The sequence below is a fragment of the Trifolium pratense genome, linkage group LG6, assembly GCF_020283565.1.
Source record: "Trifolium pratense cultivar HEN17-A07 linkage group LG6, ARS_RC_1.1, whole genome shotgun sequence".
Lineage (NCBI taxonomy): Eukaryota > Viridiplantae > Streptophyta > Magnoliopsida > Fabales > Fabaceae > Trifolium > Trifolium pratense.
In genome coordinates, this window is record NC_060064.1 from 26,727,827 (window position 1) to 26,743,374 (window position 15,548).

The 15,548-nt window shown below is 34.0% G+C and overlaps 2 protein-coding genes and 1 non-coding gene across 3 annotated transcripts; 2 read left to right on the forward strand and 1 right to left on the reverse strand.

Moving 5' to 3' along the window:
• Positions 1 to 1,022: 1,022 nt before the first annotated feature.
• On the reverse strand, positions 1,023 to 1,095 carry TRNAK-UUU. Its single transcript has one exon. It is a non-coding gene; the product is annotated as a tRNA-Lys (tRNA).
• A 62-nt stretch (positions 1,096 to 1,157) lies between these two features.
• Positions 1,158 to 6,660, forward strand: LOC123888799 (GPI transamidase component PIG-S). The gene is made up of 12 exons (XM_045937983.1): positions 1,158 to 2,039; positions 2,597 to 2,681; positions 2,758 to 2,847; positions 3,223 to 3,296; positions 3,970 to 4,054; positions 4,142 to 4,231; positions 4,477 to 4,607; positions 4,912 to 4,993; positions 5,092 to 5,139; positions 5,641 to 5,713; positions 5,821 to 5,924; positions 6,197 to 6,660. Exons 1-12 carry the CDS (start codon positions 1,243 to 1,245, stop codon positions 6,314 to 6,316), a joined length of 1,779 nt encoding a protein of 592 aa, XP_045793939.1. The 5' UTR covers positions 1,158 to 1,242; the 3' UTR covers positions 6,317 to 6,660.
• Positions 6,661 to 8,874: 2,214 nt separating this feature from the next.
• LOC123888800 (beta-amyrin 24-hydroxylase-like) lies at positions 8,875 to 13,167 on the forward strand. The gene is made up of 2 exons (XM_045937984.1): positions 8,875 to 10,091; positions 12,343 to 13,167. The coding sequence occupies exons 1-2, from the start codon at positions 9,195 to 9,197 to the stop codon at positions 12,976 to 12,978; spliced, it is 1,533 nt and encodes a 510-aa protein (XP_045793940.1). The 5' UTR covers positions 8,875 to 9,194; the 3' UTR covers positions 12,979 to 13,167.
• Positions 13,168 to 15,548: the final 2,381 nt, after the last annotated feature.

Consider the following 15,548-nt stretch of genomic DNA (forward strand, 5'->3'; position numbering starts at 1 on the left):
GGATGTCAATTTCATCTGTAAATGGAGATCCCCACAGAGATTTTTTCATTTGGGGACCCAAAGACGGGAAATTTTTATTCATGGAGATGGAGGAGAAAGTCCCCCGAACGAGATTTTGAGATGGGGATGAGATTTTATCCTCCGCTCCGTGGAGACTCCGTCCCCGAAAACTTTATTAAAATAACATTTAAATAAACTATTGTTAATTATATTTTCCCAAAATATGAGTATACTTTAGATGGTGGGACAAATAATGGTAATGTATCATCCGCTCAATCCCCGCCCCATTGATAATTGATATCCCTATCATTAACCAGTAGTTACTTGAAATTTAAAAATAAATAACTTGTGTATAATCTAGAATGACTTGTCAAGACTCGAGATCAAGAAGCTACTTAGTTTAGTGGTGAAGTCTCCGAATTTTGATTTATACTTGCTAGCCTTTTTTGTATAGATTGAACTACTGGAGTTGTTATATGTAGCATAAGCAATGTGCCCATTTTGTGATGGAGAAGAGAAACTTTGAATAATTTGTTCATGCAGCTCTAATCCATGGTAAAATAGTTTGGCGAATCAATTGACTGTCAACACAAAAACCGAACCACGCACCAACAACTCCTTGCAAACAGCAACAAGCAACAAGGATGCTCTTTTGAGCGAAACAATCTGATCTCCAACCTGATGAATGAACTTGGAAAGACCCACAACGATGACCTTCAAGCACCGTCATTAAACTTAAAACAAAACCTTGAATCAACGCGAACAATAACATTTAACACATATATCCGAACAAATTATTTATCATGAATTGGCCAAATATATAATACAACAAATTATTTATCAAATAAATTTCTATTACATTTAACACATAAAAAAATATTGAATCTATATATTTGATACAAATTAAGGTGTATTTGTCCAAGTAAAAATAAAGGTAGTAGTAGACTAGTAGTGTAGAAATTAGAAAAAACCTCAACCAAAAAAAAAACGAAGTCTACCGCCAAAAAAAACAAATCTTCAATCGCCGTCTGTGGGAATCGAACCCACGACCACGTGGTTAAAAGCCACGCGCTCTACCAGCTGAGCTAAGACGGCTGCACATCATTATTCTTCAACAGTTAATAGATATACATATCATACTATAGTCTCTCATTTGAACTTCACTCGAAATCACTTCACTCTTGGCATCGTTTCTAAATCCTCACTGAAGAATTCACAGAACCCTCGTCAAACGGCGGTGCTATGGCGGAAATATCAAATTCTCCACCGCCGGAACCAAAACTCACCGAACAAAACCCCCAAACTCAGATAACTGAATCATCCACTTCACAATTCGATTCCAAAACCATGCGAAAAACTAAACCCGGCGTTAAACGTCTCATCATGACTCTCACAGTTCTCATCTCTTTCATATTAGGTTTTCCACTTCTCATGAAATCCATCGAAATCTACCGTGCACCTCTCCCCTTTGACCGTATTGAATCATTCTCCTCCAAAATTGAATCCAGTCCGTTGCTTTTTCCATGTCGATTTAGAGCTATCTTCGTCGGTTTCAATTTTAGGGTTTCGAATAACGAACTTGAAGAGGTTATTCGGAGGAAAATGATTGATCTCAGCCCCGGCGAATCGCGCTGTGGCTGTGATGGTGATTACTCTGTTTCGGCTGTTGTTGATTTGGAAGAAGTCAATGCTGTTGATTTTGGCGGGAAATTGAGGGAAAATAACGAAGAGGCGGATGAATTGGTGAAGAGATTGGTGAATGTGTATGGAGAAGAGAAGGTGTATAGTGTTGTGGTGGTGAATGGAGAGGAAGAGGTGAAGGCTGTGGTTGGGAAGTATCGGCACGCGTGGATTGTTGGTAAGGTTACGCAGGAGGATGCGGTTTTTCGTGTGGCGGAGATATTTGCTAAGGTTTTTGTTAATGGTAGGAGTGAAGATGGTGTAATTCGTAACGAGTTTATGCCTGTTGGTGCTGATGGGAGGATTGTTCTTTCTTTTAGTTTGCTCAATGCAGACCCGCGAGATTGGATTTATGATTGGTATGCATATTATAAAAGTTGATTTTGGTGAAATGTTTGTTTTGTTTCTATTTTTGGGTTGTAAAAGGTGCTGTTTATGTAATTTATCTGTTTGTGTAGTTGTATTTTGTAGGTTGGATTAGATAGAAAATTCACATGCTTTATAATCATGCCGGTGTTTGCCAAATTCACATGCTTTATAATCATGCCTTATAATCTGACTGATACATAAGCCTGTTTGGATAAACAACTTAATTTAGCTGATCATATAAGTGAATAAACTACTTAATTGAGCTGATCATATAAGTGAGTATGTATAAGCTATCTATACGACAAAGATAAAATAAAGTCAAACTGTTTTCATATAAACTGTAAGCTGTTTTCATAAACTATCCCAAACAGTCTCATAGGTGCTTATGTCAATAGATAAGTACAATTAAGCCAGTCCAAACAGCCCCTTAATAATAATAATAATATATTAAACCCTGCTGGCCGTGCTTTGGTGTCATGTCGGTTTGTTAGCTTAGTATCTTTTTGAACATTGTAATTTTGAAGTCTTTTTGATGATCTTATTGTAGGAATTTCAGTGAAATAGATGAGACTTTGTTGCAGCCTGTCATCGAGGCTTTGAAACCTGTAGCCGATGTTACGGTTGAAAGCCAGGTTAAGTGTCCTAAATGAAGAATTTGCAAGATATGCTTTGGATTCAAGTGATTTAATTGTTCTTCCTAATTGGCAGGTTTTGTACCACACACCGAAGTCTTCGTTTTCTTATTGGGATGACGAGCACGGCAGCCATATATTCAGTACTCAGGACCTTCCTTTCTTTGTATGCTCTATGGTCTTGTGTTATCATTTATACTATTATTTTAAATAGAATTGCTATATGTTTAGTTCTATTTTATCTCTTGACTTTTCAAACTTAAATCAAGTGGATGGATGATGCAACTTTCCACCCAGATCACTTGACATATTAGCACGATGTCCAGCTTTAAAATGATGTTTCAATCATTTAGAAGTTTCTTTATCTTGGGTTATGTATGCGTCTCTATTTCATTTGGTCCAATTTATGCGAGTCTTTTATTGTTGTTTATGTGAAATCTGTTGTGCCGTCCTTTTCTTTTCTTTGTCATATTTTATTGTTTCTTGCAACTCAGATACTATATTAATATTTTATTGATTTGAATGTTTCTATCTTACACAGGTGAATTCCAATGAGTGGCACTTAGATACTTCAGTTGCAGCTGGTGGGAGGTCAAAAGTATTGCAACTTGTTGTGTATATTACTTCTGCTCTCTTAGATTAATTTACTTGTTGACATCTAAAAGCTTAAATTGAATTTATATTTTTAAGCATTTGCTTTATAACATACAAGTGGTGCAGTACTGACAAATGATCTCTGGATAAAGTAGGCATATATATTATAAACTGCAATGCCATTGGTTCCGTGTATGTCATGACTAACTCAATGCACCTCATAGGTTCCACGTTCCTCTTGCACAGAATCATGTCCAACATCACCATGGGTTTCTGCTGCATGTCCTAGGCTAACTAATTTTGATCCATCTAAATTTGTGATTCTGCACGCATGCATCAAGTACCCATGATGATGTTGGACCTGATTCTAAAGGAGAGAGAGATCACACCGGTTGTGAACTGTGATCACTGCACCACTTATAGTTTGTGTTCATCTGCTGCACCACCCCCGTATTAGGAAGATGATTGCTCAAAGATTAGGTTTAGGAGTCTGTTTTGTTTGTGAGGTTTTAGCAGGACTATTAGTAATGGCCGTAGGAGGGGATTTATTCAAATATTTTTTTTTGCTCATGATGCCAAAATCCAGCTACTGATGTATGGTATTAGTAAGACTGTATTATAAGTATTTTTCTTCTACTGTTGTGTCAAACTCTGACTATGTAACTGTTGGATTTCAACCTTTTAATTATGTTAGATATATTCCATCTGCGAAGGAGTGTCCTCTTCAACTGGAGCTTCCAAATGGAGAGATCTCTAAGACTAATGGCTTTATATCTCCAGTTATTTCTCTCACCTTCAAAACTTCCGTACTTATATTTTTGTTTATAAAATTGCCTAAATGGTGAGCCTATTGTGGATTATTGCAGATGTGGGGAGGTGTTGTGGTATGGAACCCCCAAAGTTGTATAAAGGATTTTGAAAGTAAGGGTCCAGTCAGACATAAGATTTCTCCTCAGGTTTTTCTCTTGCTCATTAATAGGCACTTTTGACTTTGTTGGTATGCTTACTGTTGACAATAGTTGCTCCATGTATGATACCCTTTGGACTTAGATTTATTTTAAACCAATAATTGATAGACTTTTGTTTGGAGGCATTAATTAGTGGCAGTGCTATTTATTTATGCAATTATATATACTGTGCCACTCTTGTTAATTTCATTAATTCTCTTGCTGAGCACTGTAGCATGTATATTCTAAAACAGGATCTCCATAAGGTTTTTGAAGTTCTCATGGGGCAGTTACGGCAACTTCTTGGTCTGAAGTCAGATGACATTTATGTTGGTGAGTCAGGCACTTCCATTCTCCTAGGGAGTGAAAGAGGTTTCACAGAATGGTAAGAATAGTAGTCCTGTTAAGATAGTTTTGAGAGCATGATACTGACAGAGTGACAGCCTATGTTTACACAATCATGGGAATGCTAAATGAGCATTATTTTTCCCACTCACTTTATATCACTGGTTCCCGTGTTAAATATATGTTCTGAAGGGGAGAATAAATTTCCGTTAAACAAATAAACATTTAGACCGTGGCGGGTTGAATCCATGGAAGTTACCGTTGTGGGGGTGGTTTATTCATTTTGTCTTGCTGAAGAACAGAATCGTTTCAAAAAATAATTCTTGTGGGCTGATTGTGTGTAGGGAATTGGATGCTTTGTCACGGAAGCATTTTTGTTTTAATCTCCTTTCATGTGCCACAACGCTTGGATCTCTTTCTAGATTGGTATGTTTATCAATTAGGTTGCTTCAGTCGATAATGTAGAACTAGAAGTTTATGTTTATTGTTCGGGAAAAGCTTTCTTAAACTCCTATTTCTTGCAGGTACAATCATTACCAAGGATGATTATCATGGATGAAATTGGAAAACAGGTGAGTTTTGTTTTTTTGGGACTAGGTGTTTCCTTCTTGTCATTGAACTTATTGTCAAGATTGTTAGCCTAGAGTTTGTTAGGAATCAGTTAGTTAGATTGTTAGCTTATAATTGTATCTCTTTTTCTATATCTTTTCAACCCCTATGAGGTTTTCTCACGATCTACAAGCTCTCAAGCTTCCTTTTTCCCATCATCTCCACAACCTCTGATTTCCAACACTTATATTGGAAGTCTACTATTAACATTGAATATGACACCTATCAGTTTTTTTGGCTAGATGTTTTCCTCTTGCTTTTAGGTGTGAAGATTTCAAGTTTATGATATTTATTTTGAGATTTGGGTCATAAACATTGTACTTGTACTTTCAGTTGTGTGAATAATAATTCGGTTTGCTGTGAACACATCTTCCAGATTAATTGATATAAAAAAAATTCTTTCCTCGTATTTAGTTTATGAAAGATGGTTTGAAATTCCTCAATATTTTGTTGTCTTTGAGCAGGTGAAGTTTTCTCTGGAAGCTGCAAAGTCTGCTCAAACTAATGCGACTATTGGAATATATGATGCTTCGGCTGGTATGCTTTTTGAGACTTCATGCTAATTTGAAAGCTTGTTATTAACTCATGAAGATATACAGGTTGTTGTCTATTGCTAAAATGCGACGTTTATCTTTTCTTATCAGTGTCATCAAGGCATTCAAGATCTCTTGCAGAGGATGCCTTTTTTCATCCATCAATTATGTCCATCAGCTATTATTCGTTTGAGCATTGTTTTGCCATCTATTCGGTCCGTCCTTTAACTCTTTTCCTCTCAGCCATAATTACAAACAACTTATATCTCTAGCTTTTATTGATGGATAACGTGACCTTTTTGATGATTCCATCATATTGACCAAATTATATTTGCATTTTGCATTTTGACATTCATAATTAGGGAATACAGATTATGCATAATTCATGTTTATTTTGACAAGATTTTTATCATAAAAGAAAAATAAATATTAAGGAATTAGAAGATCCGCGGTTGTTTACTGATTCTCATGTGTTCTATGCTACCAGCCATTTTTTCTGCCTGTTACAATGCATATTCTCCTAGCCGCCGTAAGAGAATGGAAAAGATACAAGCAAGAAAATAGAAAGTACTTGACTTGGAAGGCCAAAGCAAAAACTACACCTTAATTCTTTGATCAATAGTGACAACTTGAAGCTAGTTTCCAGGTAGTTGAGGTCTTGTGATTGTCTCTCCCCAATGCCTGGTTCTTTTCTAATTTTTTATTGCTGACACGGTCCTTAAGGACAACTAGTATACTTCAAAAACGGCATTGATGCGGTGGCTCTTGGTTGTAAGATAGGTTTTTTTTCTTTTTCTTTCTGTAATTGAAAATTCTTATTGTATAATCTATGAATTTATCTATCCAGATTTCAGTCTTCTCAGTCTCTTGTCCATCAAAGCCTTGTTGAGAATGAAAGTGACACAATTGACTAGATTTTGTTGAATTATTCATTGACATATTATTGTGCTAGAGATTCCAACACTTTGTGTATTAGACATGTTATTATTTCTAGAATTATTAGAAGTTTCAAGTTGACAATTTCTTCCTCTTCTTAAAGACATGCAACCTTATAGTATCTGTATCTGTAAAAAAAGCAATGTGCTCACATAACTTATTTTAAACTCGTCACACCAGGTGGTGTGTCAATCTATCTAATGCAATTTTTGGTTTAAGGAAAGTAAACCAAATCTGAAACACAAATAAATAAAATTAGTGTCTACGGTTGTCCGAACGAGTTAATAATTAGTGTCACATGTGTGGACAAATGTGCCTCATTCGTATGCATTTCAGCTTCGCCTCATCATAATTTCTATAGCGGTCCATACAAATGTGCCTTAATTTATGTTCCAGTCATCCAACATCCACCGAACCAGATAAATGATGATATGATGCAGGCAATGTCAATGATCAAACTTATGCCAAAATATTGAATTTTGTATTGACAAAATTTCAACTCTTTACGGTTGCCTATTTGAAATCAGATTTTTAAAATTTGTCAATAACAATTAAAATAGGACACTTAAAAAAGAAGGGTTAAATATGTTTTTGGTTCCTATAATTTTTCAGAATTTTTATTTTAGTCCCTGAATTTTTTACCAACACTTTTTAGTCACTGGAGTTTTTTCCGTCAATGTTGTTAGTCTCTACTTTTCATTCAACTCGTGTATATATACTTTCACATTTTTGAATAATTTTTTTTTTTTTTTGCATTTCATTACATAACAACCAATTTTGTTAAATGCCACATTCGTATGCATTTCAGCTTACCAATAGGAGGTTTGTTGCCTCTTCATCATCTTTATAGCGGTCCATATAAATGTGCCTTAATCCACATTCCAATCATTCAACATCCACCGAACCTGATAAAGGATGATATGATGCAGGCAATGTCAATGATCAAACATTATGCCAAAATATTGAATTTTGTATTGACAAAATTTCAACTCTTTACGGTTGCTTATTGAAAATCAGATTTTTAAAATTTGTCAATAACAATTAAAATAGGACACACTTAAAAAGAATAATGAGTACAATGGATACCACTTTTTATTTTATTTTATTTCATAACAACCAATGTTTGTTATTTTCACAAATTGCAGGATACCAGAGTACAACTTATATAATTTGGGATATAATTCAAAACGATTTATAATTTAGAACCGAGAGAGTAATTATAAGTAGTAATGAATCTTGACAATCGAGTTGAGATCAATTATCTCACATTACTACTTTATTGAATTATGTCTATCATAGTTCTCGGTGCCAAGTCAAAACCATTAATGTGAGGACAGATACAACATTCTCACCATTAATAATGACCGTCGGAATAACGGTTGAGAAATCATGATTGTCAGTAAATGTCAATCATTCTGATGCCGGTTATTACGGATGGTTGATTTCCTTGATCATTGGGCAGGAAAACACAACCTTGGGCTTGCGTCTTTTTGGGCCGAGTTCGGCGCATGAGAGGACGAGTTCCTCGGTGATTGGGCATACTAAAAGAAATACATCATTCATTCAATAAATTCATTTTAAATTGATATCTAATTACTTGGAATCCTTCATTTTTCTCGTGTCATATTATATCAATTATAAATTATAACTATAGAAGTGAAGTAATAGGACTAAATAATATATTTTCAACTTTTTGTTAAAAAATATATTTATATTTTCATTTGATACCATTGTAGAAGATATTTACATTGATATTGCACATGATTGAAATTTATTTAATTTTTTTCTAATAATTTAATGGTTAGACTAATATTGCACATACTAATATTAAGACAATGAATTTATAATTCCTCTCTGGTTCAACCTTAACTCTTCTATAAAATGTAATTGACCTACGATTTGAGTAACGAATCAGTGATATATTCAAAGGATTTAGAAAACGAAAGGTTGTGATTGTAACAATCAAATGATTTGTTATGATGTATCCATGATATTACTAGTTACTTTTTTTTGGTATCAATCATCTGATTTCTTGGGAAAGGGTAATGATAATTAAGAATTCGATCACGAGATAAATAATGTCTGACAAATAATTATTCTCACCATGAATCGAATTTAGGTTTTCCAAACAATTCGTCTTGGAGAGAACTTATTAACCACTTGTTTCGGTGTCGAATAGCCACTAATTAAAACTCACCATATACACACATAATGAGACAAGTACATGTCAATCATACACCGTTAGCTGACAACAAACGTCAGCTGCATACAAAATTTTAATATGCACCACGAGGGACACATAACACAACATTATGAATATAATATTAGACCACGAGGATCGCACAAATTAATAACCTATTATGCTATGTTCACTGAACTATGCTACAACACTTCTCTTCTATTTATGTTCCATCCATTTTTCAATATTTAGAGATTCATCTTAAGCATAGGTTGAGTTAATAATATTCACTTTTGAGTTTGGTTTTTGGCTTTGGTAACATTATCACTATTTTGTCACCAATTACCATACCAAACTCAATCACTCAACCATGCTTCAAATCCAAGGCTACCTAGTATTATTTCTTTTATGGTTCATTTCAACTATTTTCATTAGATCACTTTTCAAAAAATCTGAGTATTATAAATTACCACCTGGTCCCCCAATTTCATTACCAATTTTAGGACATGCACCTTATCTTAGATCACTTCTTCATAAATCACTTTACAATCTATCAATTCGTTATGGCCCTTTAATGCATATCATGCTCGGTTCACAACATGTCATAGTTGCATCTTCAGCTGAAAGTGCTAAACAAATATTGAAAACTTGTGAAGAGTCTTTTATCAATAGACCAATTATGATTGCTAGTGAAAATTTAACATATGGTGCAGCTGATTATTTTTTCATACCTTATGGTACTTATTGGAGGTTTCTTAAGAAGCTTTGTATGACAGAGCTTCTTAGCGGGAAAACTCTCGAACACTTTGTTAGTATTCGAGAGGATGAAATTAAGTGTTTTTTAGGTACCCTTTTGGAAACATCTAAAAGTGGTAAGCCTATTGAAATGAGGCATGAACTTATTAGACATACTAATAATATCATTTCTAGAATGACCATGGGAAAAAAGAGTAATGGTATGAATGATGAAGTTGGTGAGTTGAGAAAAGTGATTAGGGAAATTGGTGAACTTCTTGGTGCATTTAATTTAGGTGATATTATTGGATTTATGAGACCATTTGATTTACAAGGATTTGGAAAAAGAAATAGAGATACACATCATAAGATGGATTTAATGATGGAGAAAGTGTTGAAGGAACATGAAGAGGTTAGAGCAAAAGAAGGTGATGGTAGTGATAGAAAGAAGGATCTGTTTGATATTTTGTTGAACTTGATTGAAGCTGATGGAAGTAAACTCACTAGACAAAGTGCTAAAGCTTTTGCTCTGGTATGAATTTTTTTTATCCAAAATCATTTTTTTTAATACTATGTTTGTTAGATACTAATTGTTACTAGGTAAATTATTTGGTAACTACTATAACAAGTATAAGTTGTAAGGTCTTATAGGATCACAACGGAGCTCTCCGGATTTGAGTATACATATTACTTATTTATAATTTTTTTATTTTTTAATAACTCTTTTTACTAATAATACTTAATAAATATTGGATCTTTCTAATTCAGTACCTTTAAAAGTTTTAAATGAATTCCGCCAAAAAATATAAATCTCATCAATAATTCTATATGTGTTAAATATGGTTGGATCCCATCCCCAAAAAGTTAGCTCAAAGGGTGAAGTTGTCCTCACATATTTATACACTTCACATCCCGGAAACCTAAGCAATGTGACATGGTATCAGAGTCGGGTTAAGGACTGCAATGTGGGCATATTTATACACTTCACATCTCGGAAACATAAGCAATGTGGGACTTCAAACACAACAAACAACATATTCAACACCCACCCTCACGCCTAGCGTGATCCTAGGTCAAATGCCCATAATGCAGTTTTTAACTCGGCTCTGAAATCATGTGTTAAATATGATTGAATCTCATCCCAAAAGCTAGCTCAAAGGGTGTTGCTCTCACATATTTATACACTTCACATTCCGAGAACCTAAACAATGTGGGACTTCAAACAATCACTAACAACATAACAACATATTCAATAGTAAGATTTGTCTTTGAAACACAAGAAACATAGATTAAACAAGGAAATGACATACTCCCTCCGTCCCAAAATGAGTGAGCTATTTTGACTATATATACTATTCACATCTTACTTTGACCTTTTTTTCTACGAATAAATTAAAATAAATATTAGTATATAAGATGTTGTTGGATTCATCTCGATGAGTATTTTCAAAATATCATATTTTTATAATTTTTACTATTATACAATCAAAAATATTAATCGTCAAAATTATGCATTGACATGCATGACGCACACTCATTGTGGGACGGAGGAGTATATAGTTAAGTCATTGAGTAAACCTTTAAGTATGTGATAGCTTAGCCTTACATCAGAGTAGATCTAAATGCTCCTATAATTCTTTTGGAATATATGAGGCGGGATGGGGAATATAAGTCACATGACAATGACATCATTATATTTTTTAAATGAATCATTTTTTCAAATTAATCTAGTACAAGTACAATATGAAATGTGGACCCAGATTGCCTGGATTTTCAAATCCAAATTGCCTACCTATAGTTTAGTTGGTAATATGTGCTGTGCAGTAACAAAAATTTATTTTATTTAAAAGTAACTACTCAATGTAAAGTAGTTTATGTTTGAAATTTAAATATAAAAGTGAGTTGAGTTGAAGAATTAATTTTAGTGTACAAAATTATATATAATTTTTTTTTAAACAAAATTATATATAAATTTAAAATTTACAAATTTTAACTTTAAATTAAAATTAATTCTAAAAGCAAAATCAATTATATTTTAGAACTATCAAACATGCTCATATTATTATGTCGTAAAAAAAAGAACCTCAAATTAAATTACTTGTGTGTTTAACCAAATACATTAGTTATTTAATGAATATCAAAAATAAATATTTGTTTATAATTAAAGTTGGAGGAAATATATTATTTTCTTTTTTGTATATAGATGAAATGACAAAACCGTCATAAACTCATATATACAAGTGAGAAAGTTGGGGTTCGAACCCCAATCAAAACATATGGCCTAATAATTTTAGTATTTGAACTAAGACTTATGTACAGAGAAAATATATTGTACTATATACATTTATCTTAATGGTTAACACATTTTCTGGTAAATAGAAAATTGAATTCAGTAACACAAACTTTACAACACACGCACAAAATGTCCATCGGTAGATTTTATTGCAGTAGAGCCTAGTGGCAATGGTTAATATCCAATGATTAATACAAATAATTTTATAAATTTTAAGTACTCTTTCATTTATTTACCATTTTTCTTAATCTAAATGAAACAATACAAGTGAAATTATTGATGTAGACATAGTCTATGTTTGATATCACGGTGAATACGGCAGAATCACGTGATCCGTCGTGGGTTTTCAAAAGCTACACTTTGTAGCTTCTGTGGAATCACAGTGGCTCATTGTGATTCTGGCATAACCACAATAATACCAAATATAGGCATAATTATATCAAGAGATGCAATAAAATATGAATTTAACAATGCTTAATATGGTGAACAGGACATGTTCATTGCAGGAACAAATGGACCAGCAAGTGTGTTAGAATGGGCACTAGCAGAACTAATAAGAAATCCACATGTTTTCAAGAAAGCAAGAGAAGAAATTGATTCTGTTGTTGGTAAAGAAAGACTTGTTAAAGAATCAGATATACCAAATTTACCTTATCTTCAAGCAGTAGTTAAAGAAACTCTTAGAATGCATCCACCAACTCCAATATTTGCAAGAGAAGCTATAAGAAGTTGTCAAGTTGATGGATATGATGTACCAGAACATTCAAAGATTTTCATCAATGCTTGGGCTATTGGTAGAGATCCTAACTATTGGGACAATCCATTAGTCTATGACCCTGAAAGATTCTTCGTCAATGATGATCCTAACAAGAGTAAAATTGATGTTAGAGGACAATATTATCAACTTTTGCCATTTGGTAGTGGGAGAAGAAGTTGTCCTGGTGCTTCACTTGCTTTGCTTGTTATCCAAGCAACACTTGCTAGTTTGATACAATGCTATGATTGGGTTGTTAATGATGGTAAGGATCATGATCTTGATATGTCGGAAGTAGGAAGGGTTACTGTGTTTTTGGCAAATCCACTCAAATGCAAGCCTGTTCCACATTTTGTTCCATTCTCTGCTTGAAGAATATGGATGGAATGGTGATTCAGTGAAGAATCAAATTCATTTCTCAAGTTATGTTTTGCCTGCTATTTCTTGTTATTGTTATTTATCTTATTTCTATTTTGTGTTTTTTTTAAGGAGAAGTGTATGTGAAAACTTAATGGCAGCCTAATTTATATAAAAATAAATCCAATCCTTTTCTATCTTTAATTTGGTTACAAAGTTTGTACTCTGCTTAGGAACTCTAACATTATGTTTGATTTGGAAACAAAAGTGTTAAATAAATAGCTATTATGACTAGATCAAAATGAGATAACTCCCATGGTGATGCTAGAGGCAGTTACGGTGGTGATGGATTTCTAGTACAGTGGAGCACGGTAGGAAAGGTACCTGCAAAACATGTTAGCACTCCAATACTAAAGTTAGTACGTGATTAAGGAGGAGTATAGTGAAAAGTGATTGAATTGTGTACCTTGATGCCAAAGTCTTGTCCTTATATTGGGGGAGACAGTTATAACCATCTATGATAGCTAGCGACAACTGACATAGAGTAAACGGAGCCGTTGAGATGAATCAAATGGTCATGAAGGTGGTGCAAGGGGAGTCCTCGTTACTGGGGGTGTACCGGAGCAATGGGATATGTTACCCTTGGCTTGTAGGTGAAGCTACCGGAATAGAGTGGATTTGGACCAGACTTTGGAGCATTTGGGCAAAGGGTATTGGGCCTTGGCCGAGTCCGGAACAATTGCTTCCAAGTCCTTGTTACACTTCGGTAACAAGGAGTTGTGACTCATCTAGATGTTGGTGGGCCAAGGATCCATCTAGAACATTTACGCTGGCGTGCCTTTGTTAGTGGGGTGCAATCTCTTCATATTTTCAGTGAATCTAGCGCATTTAATGCGCTTCAGAATGGAGGAGATGGCGTGCAATATTGAAGAGACGCTTGAGTATTGATGACTGACGCGTGTCCTAAACCCTCAAAAATTGGGATGTCTTGTGGAGAACAAGGGGTTGATAAGAATGTCCACATCAAATGAATAGACATCAAGCAAGTTTGCAAAAACAGTTGAAGGGAAGCAAATTGTAGAAGTTATTATGGATAAAGTATTTAAAAAAAAAATATTGTTATATTTAGCAGCTTCAGTTTTGTTATTTTTCTCCATTATATAGTTTCAAGCCTCTATAGGACATCATTGATGATAGATGGATAGGCAATTGCATAGGCCATTACATGCCGCCGACTATTATCTCAATTTCAAACTACACTACTAGTTGTATGATTGTTTGCAAAGGATGATTGGAAATGTTCAAGAGATTACTAAAATTGATGCGCAATTAAAAGACTTTAAGACGAGCATTTTATTTTGGATGTCTGATAGCAATGGATCTACTTGAAACGAAAAACTCCCGCACAATGGTGGGAATCTTAATGGGACGAGCATCCGGAGCTTCAAAATTTTGCAATCCGGGTGCTAAGTTTAACCTGTAGCTCATATGGGTGCGAGAGAAAGTGCAGTGCCTTTGAGATGGTAAGTTTCTTTAAAATAGCCTACACTTTCCAAATACTAATGGAGTTTCTTTAAACTTTGTATGTATTAGATCCACACAAAGAGGAGGAACAAATGAAATGAATGACTTGTGTTTGTGATGACCAATTCAAAGTTAGCTAAGAAGAAAAAAACCAGAAAGATTGTAGATTATAGTCTTGATGACATTAATTCTGATGATGAATGGATTGTTGAATATGAAGGTTCACTTGCAAATGAATTTTTTTATTTCACTATAGAAAGTGATCCCGATTTCGATCAGCCATGCTACTAGGCAATAGACTTTGACCAGCCATAATTTGGTTTAAGCAAATTTCATTTGTTTGAAGTCTAGTGTTTAGGGTTTGAATTTATGGACACATTGCTAGTAATTGCCTGCCAAGTACATGCAGAGTATCCTGATGCCATGACGGTATAGAAAAAGAAAAAGTTTGGATCAATTAAACTACACATAATGACATTACAAATCAGCTACATAAGATATTGTCAAAAAAGAAAACATTCATGTGCAAGTGCAACTCAACTAAGAACATGTAATTGTAAAGAAGTTTGAACTAAAAAAATGAGGAATGTCTTTAGCTTATTAGTATAGGTTGCAGAAACATTTTTTTTCTTATCCATAGATAAGTACTTGTTTAATCTCAGATCCGCTTATTCAAAGAAACATATGTACATCAAAGAAATGTCTTTTAAAGTTTGCATATTAGTGATTCCTTAAAATAACTTGTACTCAAAGAAATGTCTTTTAAAGTTTGCATATTATTACACTAAAGAAGGTTCCATCATTTTTTGTAGGAAACCTGCTACTATAATCTAACCAACCTTAGCACACTAAAGTAGGCTAGCCTCTGTTGTAAATTAAGAGAAGACAAAATCCATAAACCCAAAATTAGTTGTTGCAATAAAAGAGAAACCAAGTACTACAGAAGAAATCATCTTGTTACAATTTGCAGCTACCAAACAATTGTATCATTCAAAATAAACTTCACATCTTGAAGAGCTCCTTGTGAATGCCATTAATTCTTCTACCACTTCAAGCTTTTC

Bases quoted from the DNA above. Each gene is read 5' to 3' on its own strand.
- LOC123888799 (XM_045937983.1), top strand. From the start codon at position 1,243: ATGGCGGAAATATCAAATTCTCCACCGCCGGAACCAAAACTCACCGAA. The intron at 2,040-2,596 runs GTATGCATATTA...ATCTTATTGTAG, and splicing joins CGAGATTGGATTTATGATTG to GAATTTCAGTGAAATAGATG. The intron at 4,994-5,091 runs GTATGTTTATCA...TATTTCTTGCAG, and splicing joins TTGGATCTCTTTCTAGATTG to GTACAATCATTACCAAGGAT.
- LOC123888800 (XM_045937984.1), top strand. From the start codon at position 9,195: ATGCTTCAAATCCAAGGCTACCTAGTATTATTTCTTTTATGGTTCATT. The intron at 10,092-12,342 runs GTATGAATTTTT...TATGGTGAACAG, and splicing joins GTGCTAAAGCTTTTGCTCTG to GACATGTTCATTGCAGGAAC.